Source organism: Hirundo rustica, chromosome 1 (assembly GCF_015227805.2).
Source record: "Hirundo rustica isolate bHirRus1 chromosome 1, bHirRus1.pri.v3, whole genome shotgun sequence".
In the NCBI taxonomy this organism is placed as follows: Eukaryota; Metazoa; Chordata; class Aves; order Passeriformes; family Hirundinidae; genus Hirundo; species Hirundo rustica.
The window spans coordinates 128,652,027-128,669,366 of NC_053450.1; the positions used below are offsets into that span (position 1 = coordinate 128,652,027).

At 38.9% G+C, this 17,340-nt stretch overlaps 1 protein-coding gene across 1 annotated transcript; it reads right to left on the minus strand.

Moving 5' to 3' along the window:
• Positions 1 to 1,083: 1,083 nt before the first annotated feature.
• On the minus strand, positions 1,084 to 17,306 carry TMEM106B (transmembrane protein 106B). Its single transcript, XM_040056489.2, has 8 exons — positions 17,207 to 17,306; positions 13,828 to 14,049; positions 11,215 to 11,278; positions 9,791 to 9,950; positions 8,861 to 9,001; positions 8,712 to 8,761; positions 7,142 to 7,195; positions 1,084 to 6,421 (listed from the first exon to the last, which is right to left on the minus strand). Exons 2-8 carry the CDS (start codon positions 14,045 to 14,047, stop codon positions 6,283 to 6,285), a joined length of 828 nt encoding a protein of 275 aa, XP_039912423.1. The 5' UTR covers positions 14,048 to 14,049; positions 17,207 to 17,306; the 3' UTR covers positions 1,084 to 6,282.
• Between the last annotated feature and the right edge of the window lie 34 nt (positions 17,307 to 17,340).

Genomic DNA, 17,340 nt, shown 5'->3' on the forward strand with positions numbered 1-17,340 from the left:
AAGTCATGTTCTTTGTTGCCTAGCTTTTAAAGATAAGGGTTTTTCAGCAACAACAGCTCCTTAAAGTAACTTTGCAGATAGGTATAACTGGGTCTGTCTGGGATGGGGTTAATTTTTCCTATAGCATCCCAGCCATACAGCTCTGTGCTTTGGGTTTGTGGATAAAACTGTGCTGATAACACACCAATGTTTTGGCTAATGCTGAGGGATGTTCACACAGCACCAGAGGTTTCCTTTTCACTGCCCCTTTTGTTTCTGCCCAAACCTGCAGGGCCTAGGCTGTGAGTGCTCAAGAAGGTGGGAGGGGACACAGCCAGGACAGATGCTCCCAGCTGACAAAAGGGCTATTCCATATGGGATCATGCCCAGCAATAAAAGCTCAGGGAAAAGAGAAAGGAAGGCTAATCAGGGGTACAGGATTTGTCTTCCTGTTGTAAACACCTGCCTGCTGCTAGGAAATTAATTTCTTGTTTTGTTTGTGCACACAGCTTTGCTTCTCGTATTAAAATGTCTTCATCCTGACCCAACTTTTCTTGCTTTTGTCCCAGTTCTCTCCATCATCCTACAGGGAGGGAAGAGGGTATGAGCAGGGGCCAACACACCACACCAGCCCAAGTTTGAACTCAGTTACTTCAGTAGTTCAGTCAGACAACACTAATTCCTTCACACAGGTGTTCAGATACTCAACTTTATTATGGACTTAACAAAATAAAACATAGTATAAAAAAAGTAGATTGCAAAGTCTTACATCATGGAATGCCAAGTTACAAAAATTGAAGTCATATCCTTGAAAATACATGAAAGCTAGTGGAAAAATATGGTGAGATAGAGGGAAAACTTGTGGGAGACAGGAAAGAAAGTGAGAAAAATATTAAGTCAGTTAAGAAAAAAAGATATACATGATTCTAAGCTTTTTAAATAGAAAATTTAATATCATTCTTTGAGTCAAACAATCCTGTCTAAAAACATATTCAGAATGAAGTTAGGTCCAGATTTTGAACCTCTGAATAACAAGATCCCTTGTGCCCCTGTTAGCTTGCATTAATATAGCTTCTCTGTCCTACAAGTCATTCCAAAATACTCTTTGACTTCTAGAGTGTTTATTATCATGCTTTACTGGATAGATTGTTTGCTACACAGTTACAAGGACATCTTAAGTTACAAAAATAGTTATCACTCATTAGTATTTCTATACATATCTCAAGCTATTATATGCACACTCTGTACAGTGGATGTTAACAGCAGTTAAATTTGCTTCCTTAAAACAAACAAAAGAACTAAATCACAGTCAGTCAGACCCAAAATATTCAGGCACCATAATACACTTACATGTGTGGTACTAATCATCCCTGCCCATGCAAAGCAAAAGCAGTTTCAGTACCCAGGAAACACATGCATCCAAGCTGTAGGACCTTTGTGATGGCTGGAAGAGGAGAGCATGAGGATCAGGAAGTTATTCCCACTGAACAGTCTCCCACTAGACTGCAGGGCTCTCCATACAAAGTGTGCAGATCCCATGCAGACTGTTTTTCCTGGCCAACAGGCCTGCCTACCCCATGGAAAAATAGATTTACATGGCGAAAGCTGCAGGCAATAGAACTACCCCAAAATATTCCTCTGGTAATGATCAGAATTCCCAAGCTAAATATAAAATAGGAAGGTGACTTCTGAAGTGGAACAAACACTGGGTGTTTGCCACAGCCAAATAATTGTTCTCCACATTTTTTTTGGCTGGGATCTATTCCTCCTTCCCTGGGCCAAAAAAAAAAAAAAAAAAAGACTTTTTGGCATGACCAGGGTCATCACTAACAAGTATTTTGCTGGTTGCAAGTAGTCCATTGCTGAAGTGTATTTGTTGCACTTGCATTATTTATTTTTCCCTTTCAGTAGTGGAAAGCCTGGAAGCATTACTAGGGTTGTGGCATTTTGTTAGACAGGCAAGTAAAAAATTCTTAGAGGTACTATTGCTAATCTTTCTCATCTCTCAACTCTACAAGTGCAGTTCAGCTGATATGAAGCTTCCTGCAGCTGCCCAACTTTGGAACAAGACACTCATTTCAGAAGGTGCTGTCTGGGAACAGATGTCTTGCTATAGATTAGGGGGCGGTGGGAAGAAAAACAAAACCACAACTACCACCCCTCAAAAAAAGGAGGAAAAAAAAAAAAAAAAAGGAAGACTTAAATGCTGAATAAGAAATAACACAATTTCTCTTCTAACATTTTCTGAATATAGAAATTTCTCTCACACCACTCCAAGCACCATCCCTTCCATCAAGAGCGCACACCACTCCAGTCAGGTTAAAGACCCTCACAGTTCAATCCAAGCACTTAGAGGTTTGGTGTTTAAATGGTTCCCTTTATATACCACATGCTAAAAAGCCCAGGCATGTTTGCAATGCACTACTGTGAAAAAATATATTCATTTGCAGAACTTCAAGGACAATTTGAAGCAAAGTCAACTAAAATGTACTCAAATCTGCCAACATCAGGCTGCAAAATATAAACACTACAATGTTATTATCAAGGTCATGCACACATCAGAAATGCATTAAGAACTTCAAAGTTACACTGCAGAGGAAAAAGATACTTATAGTTTGTCTTCACAAGAAATCAGAAATTAAGCAACCATCCCCATGACACGGAGACGAGTAAAGAAATTATGAATTAACTACTACAGGCTTTTTCCCATACCAGGAATTCAAGAAAGTCAGGTATTTCATCTTTTAGTAAGAGTGCTTCCCTTTAAATCTCTCCAAATAATCTTTGATGGTTTGGATCTTGGATGGTTATTTATTCATTAATTTATTTTTAAAGCAGTGTATTTGAAATGTACAATAACTTTGTTCTTCAACGGCCAAATAGTCAACATTCTTATGCATAAAGTGTTCCATACTTCCTTAAAATTTTGAAATTTTACTGTTACTTTAAACAGAATACATTAAGCTGATTTTAAATAGTGTCATTACAGTGCAACATCTGGGCTATATCTTACTGTTTTAAGAAATAACTAACAGAGCTTCCACTTTAAAGTGCAACAGGTTTTGGTAGAGGAACTGCTACAAAGTATTCAAGTGAAAAGAATTTTACTAGAAAGAAACACACTTTTACACACCGGTAAAAAGGTATTTGATAGTGTTTGAAGACTAAAAGAAGTTACAAGTGAAATATAAATCACTTCAGAAGATACCCATAAGATAACCAGGAAAAAATTGTAACTTTTCAAGCCAGCTTTCTGGAGAGAATTGTATTTATTGATTTACAACTGAACTGAAAGGCTTGCCTTTTTTATTTTAAGAACAAGATAAAACAAATGTGAAAAATGAAAGTTCTAGTATTGGATCTATACTGACACCTTGTTTACAAAGTTATATAAGTCAATGGTGAGCTCCCTTAGCATGTTTCCAAACTCAGTCACATACAGCAAGTATTAGTTAAATATTCACAGAGATGTTTACCTGCTTATTTGATGAGATGTTATATTAAAATCAGTAGATAAATTGAAATACTTGCCTTATTTGGTTAGTAATATGCTAACAGTTGTGCAAGGGAATACTTGCACTTGGAACCTTAAACCATTCATTCTCCTGTTACAGGCTTGATTTGAGAATTCAGTAGGATCTTTAACCCACAGTTTGTTTCTTAATATGAGAACTCTTCCTTACTCATTAAATCTATCACAAATTAATGTTTAGATATCCTAGATAAAAAGAACTGAGTTTTATCTTCTCCCTCCTGATACATACATGGAAAGAATAACTCCACTCAATTCTTTAATATAAACCAGCAAATTCTAAGCACTTCATGCAAAGTTAAGAACAACAGATTTAAATATTGATTTTGCTCAGCATGTCCACCAAAATTTCAAAAGCCACTTTGAGTCTCAACATTGCATAAAGTGTTACTTCCTCCCTGTCATGCTTGTTCAAAAGCAGCATTTACTACTGTCACCAAATAATTTGATCATTGTGCCATTCCAGTTATTTTAGACAACTTTTCATCCTTGGAAGAAAAATATTGTTTTAAATCAATATAACTATCTGCCTACAGCTGTTTTCTTCTTTTTCTATTTCAAAAAAACCACCAACAACAACTCCCAAACAAAAACAACATTCTAGTGTATAAATATTTAAGCCTAGAAGAAAAGAGCCTGTGTCACTTGGTGGCAGACTTCAGTTCTGATATGATTTAAACCAGAATTCTCTCTCTACTCTCCATTATTAGCATATCTTTCTACAACAGGTATCATGAGTTTACCTCTCTGCTTCTAGCTAGCTCCCCACTCTCCTGGTCTTTAGTTATCACTTGTATCTTTTCAGGCTATCAGACAAGCTTATGAATGCATTTTAGCAGCTAGAGGACTGAACCTCATCTAAACTCTAGAAAGGTGAGTCAGCTGTGAACTAGTTTCCCTCATGACTGTGAGCTTTCATAAAGAATGTTTACTTTTAAGGGCCCAAAATCAAGAATAATCTTCAGAATATAACTACAATAAGTCATCTCAATTGACTACTCCAGTTACAGAAGTTCTCTAAAGGCAAAAGATGAAGTCTACATCTTATCAACCATATGAAGCTGACAGTTGAGATTCCAAAAGTTTTCAGAGACTCTCAGAGTAAGTGCTCATAGCCACTCAAATAGAGGAGGGTGGGGGGGTTATTATGGTTACTTAATGTCTTTTAAATCAGTTTTACATCACCCACATTTTTTCCCCATCCACCCCCTTAGGTCCATCTAAGAGAGACCACCAAAGAAAAATAATAATGTAGACATGTATCTTCACTGAAGTACTGGAGCATCAGAGATTGTTAGCGGCAAATAACTCAGAAGCCTTTTTCTATTGAGTTTATTGCCATTTCATTTTGTGTAGCTTATTTCCAGGAGAGAGGAAGCATAAAACCAATAATAGCTATTTTAAAAAATACATTATTCATTACAATGCAACAGTCTCAAATAGTACCTTCTTACAGCTGCATCTCACCTGATTCAGAAATAAAACAATCCTGATCTAGCTAATTAAAAAGCTAACAGTCAGCCTCTGAACAGTCAGCCTTCAGGAGTCTAACAACTTTGGACCCAAAGTTTATAACCATCATGATTGACAACTACCCCATAAATTCGCATGTGCAAACTGTGCTACAGAAACTATTTCATCTGTCAGTCAGTAATCTCACAATTACATAAGCATTTACTCCTACAGCAAGAATTGCTTCATCTTCCCTTACATAACTTTGATGTGACCGTTGAGTGCTCTGGAGGTACAGATAACTACTGCATTTGCTTACTGAGCCTGCGCAAGAAATAAACACAGCCCAGCATATTAACACTTAAATGTTGCTTAGGTACACAATATATTAAAACAGTAAAAACCACAAAAATTTACACCAAGCTCTCCAAACCCATGCTCAAAGTTTCCCACCTAGCTCCAACTACATAATCTTGATCTTAATACCTGTTCTAAAAAGCTTACTAAAAAACAGACCGGTAAAGTCTTGTTCATTTTTCCAGAGTCCTGTATTTTTCCTTTGTCAGTAATTGTTGTGGGGGTTGTTTCTTGTTTAGTTTTAAACTCAGCTTTAAATCTAACAATATATATTCTCCTTGTAACAACCCAGAATTGGCGAGAGGGAATATGAATGAAAAGATCCCAGATTCTAGAAACTGCACATTCAACTATAGCGTCATCCAAGAGAGCTTCCTTGGCTTTCATGGACTGCATGTCACCTCTAATCATGGATAGCAAATTAAGTGTAGAATCCCAAAATAAAGAACTACTGCCTCTGGATTACTAATAGGAATTATCATACCCAGACACCTCAAAGTATTCTTGTTATTTAAGTAGTAATACTGGGTTTTCAACTGTCAAATATCAAGAACTGAAGTATGAACTTAAAATTTATGAGTATTATTCTTAAAAAATGTTCATTAGTGACACACATTTCACCTAAACACAGACATACACAGTTACTCTAAGTTGATGTACCACACTGTAAGGAAGAGTCCCAGTTCTGTTCAAGAATCTGATATTCACCCTCTCCCCCCACCACACAACTCGACAGAAGTGCTTACAGTAACAGAAAGCAAACAGAAGGGGAAAACACAACACTTAACAAGTGCACCTATTTACAATTTGCACCTTTCCCTCCTTGCATCTAAAGTGTACAGATCTCCACGTTTGCTATGCTGTACATCGCACGTGCTCTCCACTCCATGTAACACCAGTTCTCTCCAAAGGATCTCTGCAAGCACCAACAGCAGTCATTCCACACCAACCAACAGGTGCTTTTACTGTGGAGGCTGAAGGACATTTAAATACTCTGACTGGCCCAGCTGGTAGGTCGTGTTTCCTCCACAGTCCACATACTGGTATCTCTCCTGGGATATTTGCTCAGGGTGGCCTAAGTATGAGGTTGTCACTGTCACTCTTAAAAAGACAAGAGAAGAGATTTTCAGTTCCTTATTCGAAAAATCACTGTGTTTACACTACTAGGGTTATTAAGAAAAAAGTTTTGCGACAAAATATGTTTTAAATAAACTTAAGAACATTACTGATTTACCACTATAGATTTTCTCCATGAGAGACATCTGGTTCCTTTTCCTAAACATGCTAAAGCTGAGGTTTACTTATCATATCTATCGCTACAAATTATATTTCTTGTTTGTGACAAGAAAGCACATGACTAAACAAGCTACAAGCCATGCTATATCTAGTGTAAAGACATATCCTGGTCTCCCACCAATGAAAGACCCCACCATGCTGAAATTTATGCAATGTCATAAAAAGCAGTCTCTGACAGAGAACTAAAGACAGGAACTTCTTCAAGATCAAAGATCTCAGCAAGTTTGGAACAGTGGCTGATACACAAAGTCATTTTGAAGTTTTTGAGACATCAGTAGCTCCATGGCTACAGCCCAGCGGCAGAGCAAATACAGTAACAATTCTCAATCCAGTCTGTACACCCCCAGAACCTGTCAAGAGACAGTTCACTTTTTATAACTATAAAGCTACTACACTACAAAGCAAGTTGACTTCATTTTATCTATGATGCAAAGACTCCAGGATTAAGTATTTGAGTATTATTTTAATGAGAATTACATGGCTTCTGAAGTTGTTTCTCACACATAGGAAGACTACCATACTTACTGCATCATCACTACTATGTTATGTACTTTGATAGATGGTAAAGTACAGAAGTCACTGCAAAAAAAGAAGAACAATCGTTAGATTTACATCAAACTTTGCCAGGGTAATTATCTAAAAAGCAAAAATTCTGGATTCAACTGGAAATTCTGCTGCCTGTATATATAGAGACCACAGAGTTGCTGGCAATGGCAACAGAATTATTTTCCAGTGACTGTATGCTCACCTGGGCCCACTTTTGCATACATAGTCTTACTTTAACAGGTCCTGTCTTCACACCTGTTTGCTTTCATGTAATGCTTGCCAACAGAAGTGTCCTCAGAAAGTGTTCATTCCATCTTCCAGAAGCTAACCAAGGTTAACCTGAGCCACTACATTTAAAGCCTGTCAGTATCACTTTGTCACCTTTTTTTGCACTCATCCACTTGCATATTATACAAAGTAACCATTAACAAACATACAGAGATTTCAAAATCAAGGTTATTGCACTCTTACATTTTCTGACAAAGGCCTACCTACCAGTCATAAAGAGCACCATGTGAGTGCATACTTTTAACCCCTGCTTCCCAAATCATTGCTCTTGGTCACACATTTATCAGCTCTAGAATGAGAAGCATGTGATCAGTGCAGTAAGATTACTTGGCAGCCACCTACAATACCTGCATGCCTTTGTCATTCTTTCCCCCTGCACCAACAAAAGTAAGAATTAACAGTCAATAAACTCAGCTCATTCAAACTGTACAAAAATACAGCATTATGAGCTCTATGAAGGCTGTTTATGAAGTTGATTTATTTCCCATGCATCCAAAGAGTGAGCAGATTCACAAGATTCAGTGTTTACATAAAGCTAACTTAAATACTTTTAACAGGTGACAGGGGTTCAACATTTTCTGTTGGAGTTTGTGCCTCTCTTGGCATTTCACACCTGTTGAATTTTATTTCAACACTTCAAAGCCATAAGGTTTTCTTCCTCCCCAAAGGGGCTGGCATACAGTAGAACTGCACACAGACCTGAAGTCTCAATAGTTAACTCTTTCTGTTCAGTCTGGATTTCAGTGTAAGGGAACTAAAACTGGGGTTTGTGACCAAGATAAAATGAGGTAACAGTCTGTTGACAAGTGAACTTTCAGAAGCTATGAATAAAACCACTCAAAGGCCAGGCTGTAAACACTGCTTACCATTGCATACACAAAGTGTGAAGAAAAGTCTAATTTGCATACCACTAAATACGAATTTCCTTCTACTGCAAGAAAGTTGTGGGAAAGTTACTGAAGAACTCATTAGGGGAACACACCTGCACTTTCATCCCCTAAAGCAGCAGTCCTAGCTAGTGCTGAGGCCTAAAATACTGTAACAGAGATATAATTTAAAGGGTTTACAGCCAGGTACAGCAAACCACTATATGAAACTAATCAAGTAATTGTGATTTACCTATCTTGCAGTACTACAAAACTTAAAGAAAATGCCCCAGCATATTTTCAAACAGATTCCTGCTAACTTTGGAAAAAGTTGTTTTCAACAGCATTGCAACTTTTAATAAGATCCATGTGATTTTACAGGTGAGTACACTTACTACATGTAGCTCATTTCATCTTGTATGACTGTGGGCACCATATAATCAATCTACAACAAAACACAATGAAAGAGAAATGAAAACACAAATAAGTAGATTTCTATATGAAGACTAACACCTGTTTAATTTTGAAAGCCTAAGCTACTTACCTGTTTCATATCCAGTGGACCAATGTTGGTGATGTTGTTTAACCGTGCTTTGCCAATAACTGTTTTTGAAAACTGAACTTGGGCTGTGATATTTGCAACTTCAACAGAGTAATAGTTGTTATTTGTTATATTGAGTGTGTTCTGAAAAAACAAACACAAAACATTCTGTGTATCTTGATAGCAAGCATTTTGAATCTTGTGCATGAGACAGTAATATCAGAAATTCTGCACGTAAATTTTCTTGCCTGTGAGGACTGCAGAGAGGAGTGGGGTCACAGACCACCACTTAACTCCCTTTGGAGTTTGTATAGTGAAAATATTGAGTAACACAATCTTCTGCACAACTTTCCTGGTAACCCTCCACTTCAAATACTGCATTTCTTCCTATCCTCAATTATTCCTTCCAGGAAATTTAGCTATCAAAGGATCTCTTTCTCCAACAGCAGCTTTATTTTATTTAAAAATAAGAACACTACCAACAGTCTTTAGGCAATCCTGTACCAAGGTCATTATGAAGAAAGCAAGAACTATGTGGGAAAAGCTCCTTTAAGTTTTAATGTGGAAAAGAAAGTATTTTTCCTCAACACCAATTTTGACAGAGGCATAATACCAGGGCAGTAGCAAATAGCACTCCTACATACACACACCACATTTCAGACATATTCCAAGAGTTACACTGAGAACTTCAAAGTTACTGCTCCCTTGAAAACTGCTCCCAGTGCCAGCTTGCAGCTACAGCTCTATCAGCTACAGCTACAGGAACCAGCCACAGCAGGCTCAGTTACATTTTTAAACTGATCACCTATTCTAGTTCTTAAGGCACCAGCTAAGCTTTTCAGCCAGACCACAGTTTCTACGTACATTAAACCCTCAAAGCAGAATCTCCTGTTGCATTTATGCATTACAAACACCCAAACAGTCAGGACTTACTGTAATATTTAGATAGATTATCCTCCTGTCCTGTTCGTAATTGACATATACGGACTTCACGCCAATGTACTGAACGTCAATCGAGCGAGGAAACAAGAAAAATACAGCCAGCCCAGAAAGTAGTAAACACACAGTTACAGAAGCAGTCACATAGAGCTTTCTGGAGGAAAAAAAGCACATATCAGAGTCAAAAGCACATCAAAAAACAGTGACATGCTATTTTCTTTTAAGTGATAAGGAGCAGGACTAGTCAGCACAACTAATTCAGTCTATTTATGTCTTAAAAAGCTGTTACTCTTGCATATACATCAGAAATCATATTTTAAATCATGTGGTTATCCCAACATTTGCAACTTTCAAAGGAAAATGGAAGAGGTAAATATTTATGTGCTTTGAAACAAATCCACTTCCTGTCAACATTTATTTATAACACAATTTCCGTCATTTTGTGGAAGTCTCATGACAAACACCCAGAACACAAAATAAAGTTCTTAAGACAGAGAACCCTGACTTCCAGGGAAAGTGTTAGGACTTCAGCTAAGGAGAAGGAAATTCACAATCAAGCTAATACAAAAGCATGTGTTTGTGTGGGTGTGGCTCTGTGTGTGTGTGTGCATAGGAGGATGGGGTGGTGGTATTGGTGTGAGAGATAATAAAAGAACCCTCCACAAATAAAAATATCTGCTTCAGCTCCAATTTTGTCAGTATCTGAACACTAGAGTAATATGCTTCATATTTGTACTACCATTACATCAGATATATTATCCAGAATTGTATTACATGAAGCCAATATATTTCTTCTTCCTGGCACCCATTTCTGTTTACTACAAAAATATCAAAACATATTAAAAAAAAAAAAAAAAAAAAAAAAAAAAAAAGAAAGTAAAAACCAAAACGTGTCAGAACAAGAAGCCCTGGGCATCATAGTGAACCCCCTAAATAGATCCCAGAAAAAATATTGAATGTGCTGTATCATAAACGGTTGATTTTTCCAGCTGCAAAAATCAGAACGTTACACATTAATTTTAGGTGACTTATTTTGCAGTAGTGGCTCAAAGACACTGCCAATTAACTCAAACTCTAACAGTGAAGATGTGTCTGTTTAGATCAATTGGGATGCTACAGCGATTGAGACATACTCACATCCTAACTGTACACACGTACATGAATAGGTCATACAGTATTCCTTAGCTTTGTACTTAGTTAAGATGTACTGTGATGGAAGAATGCACACCAGTTAATAAATAACTCTCCAAGAGTTGATATTACTCACAAGCCCTGTTCTTCCAATAACGAATGCAAGAAAGCATTCCAGTGATTTTTGTTTGATTCTTCTTATTGCTCTCTCCTTTGAATTATTGAATTTTAACTAGAAGAGAATAATTAACTGTAGATTCAGGTATCACAAACAGCTATTGACTTACGTTCTTCTTGGCCTCAGTCTCTGATCACTGTATGGAATTAAGGCTACCAGCTGATTTTCCTGCCCTGGAAACAAAAACACCCTTTTAGAATTTAAACAAAGAGTAAGCATTGTTGCAGCTCTTTTAAACAAAGAGCACCCATTACAACTTAGTGGCACCAAAGAATAAACACTAAAGGCAAATATTTAAATTTCAGATAAGGACCCAGGTCGAATGCTACTGTAGCTGATGTCACTTTCTGAAATAGAACATGGCTTTTGCAACATCAAGATGAAAAAACACCAAGTCCACAAGGACCAAAACAGCAATAAATTCTGCCTCTGTGCTGCATACATGACCAGAGGCAGCACTGCCTCTGGTACCATTTCCTGGAGAAAAAGATGACAAACAGCTCTGAGCTCTCCATGCCAGACCCTATGAACTCATGGGACAAAACATTCAGAAGCTTGGGCAGTACAACTGACCTAGAAGGCATTCTGAATGTTCTCTTCTGAAAAGCAGAGGTCAGGTTTGGTTAAAAAAACCCAACAAACAACAAGCTCAAACTGAAACAACCAAAACTATCAATACATGTGATCTGGGCAACCCAAGTTATGCATACACTGCTTTCTGGAAATCAGGAGTATATAAACCCATATTTATCATGGTGCTGCTGAGCTGCAGGACCCTGGAAGTCAAAGTAAGTATCTACTAGAATTTCTCCATGAAAGTTATGTCACTAGACAGCATTTTTAAACAGGGTATCTTAACAGCAGAAGAGCACATGCACAGATGAGTAGTTGAAAATACATGTACTACATCTGCCAGTAGAGCTTTTGCTATTTGTTGTGGAACTGTATGAGAAGAGAGGCCTCAAGGCCAAGTCAGATCTGCAATTTTTAAGCCAAATGGAGAATTTGATCAAAATATCACTTAGTTATCAAGCACTTGGCAATGATTCCATGCTAAATCACTAAGCTAAACAAAACATGCTAACCAAGCATATAGTAGCAGGCAAAACATCAACCTTCTAAAAAGGCTGTACCAATTTAAAACACATTTTCATCTCTACTTCAATGAAGCATCTTCAGCCTTTAAAGAAATTAGCACAGTCCTGCTTTCATACATCATGCTAAAAAACTAAAGCTGTCCAAGTAACAAAATATAATTTCATGGATTTATTATAGTTTAGCCATCATATCATGTACTAATTATAGTCTTACTAGTCATGATGTCAGTCTTAATTTTTCCCCTCTCCCCTCAAATGATGTCCAAACACGGAAAAAGCTACTTCTGCATTTTGGGAAAAACATGCTATTGATGTTAAAAAGTATCTCAAGTTAACAGAATAAGCTTCTTTACCCTTTCTGCCTAAGGCAATTTTTACCTTCATAGTTTTTCCAAGTGTAAAATTTGCTGAATTGAGATACTCCAAGAATACATTGTAGTAGAAATTTTAACAGCTAAAACACAAATCTCCTATGGTACTTGCAATCACTGAAATATGAGATGCAAGCGTCTGTGAACTGCATCATAACCTAATTTCACTAAAGCACATGTAGAAGGACAACATGGCACAGACATCACTCAAGTTTCCTGAGCCACTGGTCAAAATCAGTTCCAAGAGCTTTTACACCCAATAATCTATTTTGGATAAGAGGTCTGGCAAAAGCAAACTCAAAAATGAAATCATCTCATCAGCCCTTCCCCAGTCAAAGGGAAAATCTCAGAGCTGAAACAAAAGGCTGTGCCTTGGCCCACTGCATTTGTCACTCTCTCCTTCTGCCCGGTTTTCAGATATCCTGCTTTTTCCTTTCACAGGTCTCTTCATGAATATTTACGTAGCTTATCATTTAGAACAGAAGCATAACAAAGAAGCATGTTTTACCAAGAGGAAAAGCAAAGGATGAGGGCAAACCAAACAAAAGTTAGGTAAGGAGACTAATGCTGTGTAGCCTACTCCTTCCCAAGGCAGCCAAAGAACCCATATATTTTCAATTCCAAGCTGAAGTTACCCAGCTAGCAAGCAAGAGTGGGACAAAAGGAGGATAAAGCAAAACAAGGGACATGGGCAGCAGTGAGGGCAAAAAAAATCACTATAAATCAGGGAAGAGGTGTTGCAGCCTAGGTCTACTTTTCCATCTCTGTATTTGCAGTTAATTGTATTCATCTAAAGAGTTTAAAATAGGTAGTTAAAAAAAATGCAATCAAATGCCATGAAACGAAAGGTTTCTTAATTTAACTTGCAAGAGCTAAGGTTATGTGTGGATTCAAAGCTGAGGAGGAAGAAACAGTAGCACTGTACAAACAAGAGGAGGGAGATCCAAGTTGCAACAGCCAAGGTGTAACAGCTGACCCAATTTGTTATACTCATCTAGTGTAACAAAATGCTTAGTGCTAAAAAAAAAAGTCAAAAAGATGAGAAAACTTCATATTGACTTGAAAAGCTATTTGTTATGAATTATTACAACTACATATGGTTATGATGTAAATTTATTGGTTAAAAAAAGAAAACAAAAACAAAAAACAAAACAAAACCAAACAAAAAACCCAAAAACAAACCAACCAACCAAAAAACCACACACACAAAAAAAACCAAAAAAACCCCCCACACCAACAAAAAAGGAAACTTACCTCGTGGAATTCTTCCTGTTCCCTGGCAGGTTGGGCAGGTGACACTGTCTCTTCCTGTAAATTCCACATAGGGAAACTGCGACACATCTCCACATCTGCTGTCCTCATTGTGCACTTCTGAGTGAACTAAACCATTCCTCACATTATCAGACACTGAGCTTCCATCATAGCCATCTTCCTTGCATGTATGCATAGGCAGGTGAGAAAGTGATTTTCCCATGTCTGAAAAAAGTCAGGAAGTTTTCAGGAAGAATGATTCAAACATGGCTTGCATTTATTCCTCTGCACCAGGTAATTGTTAATCTGTGGCCACAGTCTGACAAGACTCAGTTCTCCTTTGTTCAGATCCCTTAAGAACTGCAAAGCACTAAGGCCCTGTCAAGCTGGACTCAATCCCAAACTGTAAAGAACCTGAGTTAACTGGGAGCTTTGTTCAGATCTCCAATATGCACAGGTTGAAAGGGGATCAGTGAGAGGCTTTAAAGTCAGAACAAAGCTGGCTAAAGTTGCAACAGCTTTTCAAATGATTGCTACTGTACAGGCTTTAACACAGCACACTAATCTTTGCATTAAAAAAAAAATAAAAATCAAGACTGGGCCATAGAAAGCAATTTTGCAATCCTGAGTAAATTCTACACATGACAGACTCAATTTTATTAAATGTTTTACCCGGGACTTGTTTTGAAAACGTAAGATTGGCTATTAGTTTCCAAGCTAGAAATACAAATCACCTGGCATTTAAACTGATGATTCCCTTTAATTCAAAAGAGGACTAACTCACGTGGAAGTCAAGTAAAGAATGGCAATCACTTAAACATAGCAGCTGCAAATATATAGCATTTATAAAGATTTGTTTTAAAAAGAGTATTACTCACAAAAGCATTTTTGTTAACTATGTGTATTTTCATTTTTTCTCATAACTATAGCTTTTCAGCCATGACACTGAAAATACCTTGAAACACAGAACATTTGAAACTAAAGTCTGTAAAAAAAGTGCAGTAAGCAGAAACCTCCCCAGTTTGCAACATGTGGGGAAAAAACCTCCAAGATTAAAAAAAAAAACAAAAAAAACCAAAAAAACCCCACAAAACAAACAAACAAACCAAAAAACAAACAAACAAAATCCCTCTACAGCAATGGAAGTTAGTTGTCCAGCTTATCCACAAAACCCGTTTTAGTTACTTAACACACAGAGACAGCAGTCACTCAATTCATCAGTGTTTTGAGGGACTGCATGATTTAAAAAGAATATGTAAAACTCCACTGGGTGGGTTTTTTGTGGGTTTTTTTTGGTGTTTTTTTTTTTTTCCCATTAAGAGGCGTTTTTAGAGTGGCAGCTAAAAATTATTATGCTGGATCACTAAAAGGAATCCCTAAGAGGAAGATTAAAAGAGGAAAATAAGTCAGAATATTTTAAACCAACTACTCAAGACAGGAAAGAAATATCTCAAATATGTGATGGCAATGAAGTCACAACATTAACACATTACATTGCCACAAAGGCTAGATGAATGTGGGAGAAGGAAAGTAAGAGCAAACGCCTACTAGTCCCAGTTACTGCCCTAGCAAATATGCAGGATTATTTTTCCTTGATTTATGCCATTAAACCCTTACAAGCAGAAAAGCTATTTACCCTTCTGCTGCTACAGCACTTTTTAAACATTCTAAGTCTGGGAGTAATAATGGAAATTGTTGAATTGAAAATTAAAACTACTGAGCTATTGAAAAAAAAAATTTCCTGAAAAAGCTGCTGACACTGTTGACAATTATTTCACATGGGGTTTTTGTTTACTTTTCTCCTTGCAGCTGACCTACAGCCTTCAAGCTATGGAACCTGAATTTTGCAGCTTAGGCAATAGCTGTCACAATTATAGATCTGAAAGCTTAGAGATCGTGCTGTTCTGCCACCACTTCATCCAACTGACTACATCCAACGCCCACCAACAACTGCAGTGCACCTTCTAGTTTTAGCTTTTTCCAGAAGGAAAAGTTCACACACTCCCTGATCACACTGTGACATGAACCAAAATGCAGCAGGCAAGGATGACTGGGAACTCCTTTCAAGAGCACATCCTTTATTTGAATTAAAGTACTAATGCAGGTGCATCCTTCAATGCCAACTGTACCCGAGCTTCAATAACTTAATTCTGTGGTGCCAGATACCAGGGAGAAACATCTCACTTCATGAACAGGAAAACACAGAACCACCCTCAAGCAAAATTGGATTCACCAACATGCTTTTTCTCCAGCCAAGCCTGAACCTTATTACAGCTGACCAAAAATCAAGAACATGTTGATCTTTTATCCAGCACTTGGAGGCTAAACAGTAGTAACTCTGACAATATAACATCTCAGTATGTCACAGCTTCTCTACTTGTTACCAAGGTCAGAAATGCTACTTCATGAACAGCTCTGCTTTGGTCCAGTCTCCCTTGCAAATATGTTGCACTCCATTACCCTTGGACTTATCCGTGGTTTCTGCGAGTTAAAATGACTTTGGTAAATTAAAAATGTTGTGAAAAGTGGCTTTTGTTTATGACTGCACCCTTCAACTTGCTATGCACTGCAGCACAATGGTACACGGACAACCCCAAACAGTGCCACAAGACAGACTGAACCACCACATCCTGAACTACATGCAAAACTAAGGGGAAAAATCCCCCCCCAACTTTGTTTACAAAGTCAGTCAAACTTTATAGAGCCAAACTAAATTTTTATACTTCTCCAGCAAGTTAGGCTGGCGTTCTTACCCTTTATATGCAAACACATAAACTTGAGATTACAAACCTACTTCTTTTTCAGTACAGCAAAAGATTTCGAACCGCAACTACCGTCTGCCCCATCAGCTGTGCCTTAACCGCGAACATCACAATCTCCTCCAAGGCAGAGGGTAAGGCAGTGACTTAGCAGCCACGGGCTTGTCCAGCTCGGGTGGGCACGACCAGCGCTGCCCTTCACGACCCCTTTACAGACCCACGTCTCGGACACTGCCCGAGCAGTAAGGCGGGCGCTGCCAAAACAAAGGAGCCAAAAATCCTAGGGTTTAGGGATTTTCTCGTCCATCAGCCCCAGCTGCTCTCACAAACATGGCGAAGTTTACAGCCGGCAGGCTTGGACCAGGGCCCGGCGAGCTCGGCTGCTGCTGGCCTGCCCGGCCGGGCCCCGGTCCCCGCTCGGCCCGGGGTGGTCTCGGCGCGAAGCCGTCCCGGGGCAGTGCAAGGCAGGGCAAGGCAGGGCCAGGCCGACCCCCCACCGCCCCGCCGCGGGCCTGCCCAGGCCCCGCCGAGGCCCAGGGGCGGCGCGGCGACCCCCGCCCGGCCGCAGCTCGGCCAGCGCCCCGCGGCCCCCGCCCGCCGCGGGAGCGCCCTTCCGTCCCCACCTGCGGCGCGGGCTCCGCGGGCCGGGCCGGGCACGGCACACGGGCAGAACCGGAGGCTCCTGGAGCGACGCAGCGGCCGGCGCTGAGCCCCGGATCGGGCGTGTGCGCAGCCGCGGGGCGGAGCCGGGCCCAGC

Bases quoted from the DNA above. Each gene is read 5' to 3' on its own strand.
- TMEM106B (XM_040056489.2), bottom strand. From the start codon at position 14,047: ATGGGAAAATCACTTTCTCACCTGCCTATGCATACATGCAAGGAAGAT. The intron at 9,951-11,214 runs GTAAGTCAATAG...TTTTTCCTCCAG, and splicing joins AGACTGAGGCCAAGAAGAAC to AAAGCTCTATGTGACTGCTT. The intron at 6,422-7,141 runs GTAAGTATGGTA...TGTCTTTTTAAG, and splicing joins AACATAGTAGTGATGATGCA to AGTGACAGTGACAACCTCAT.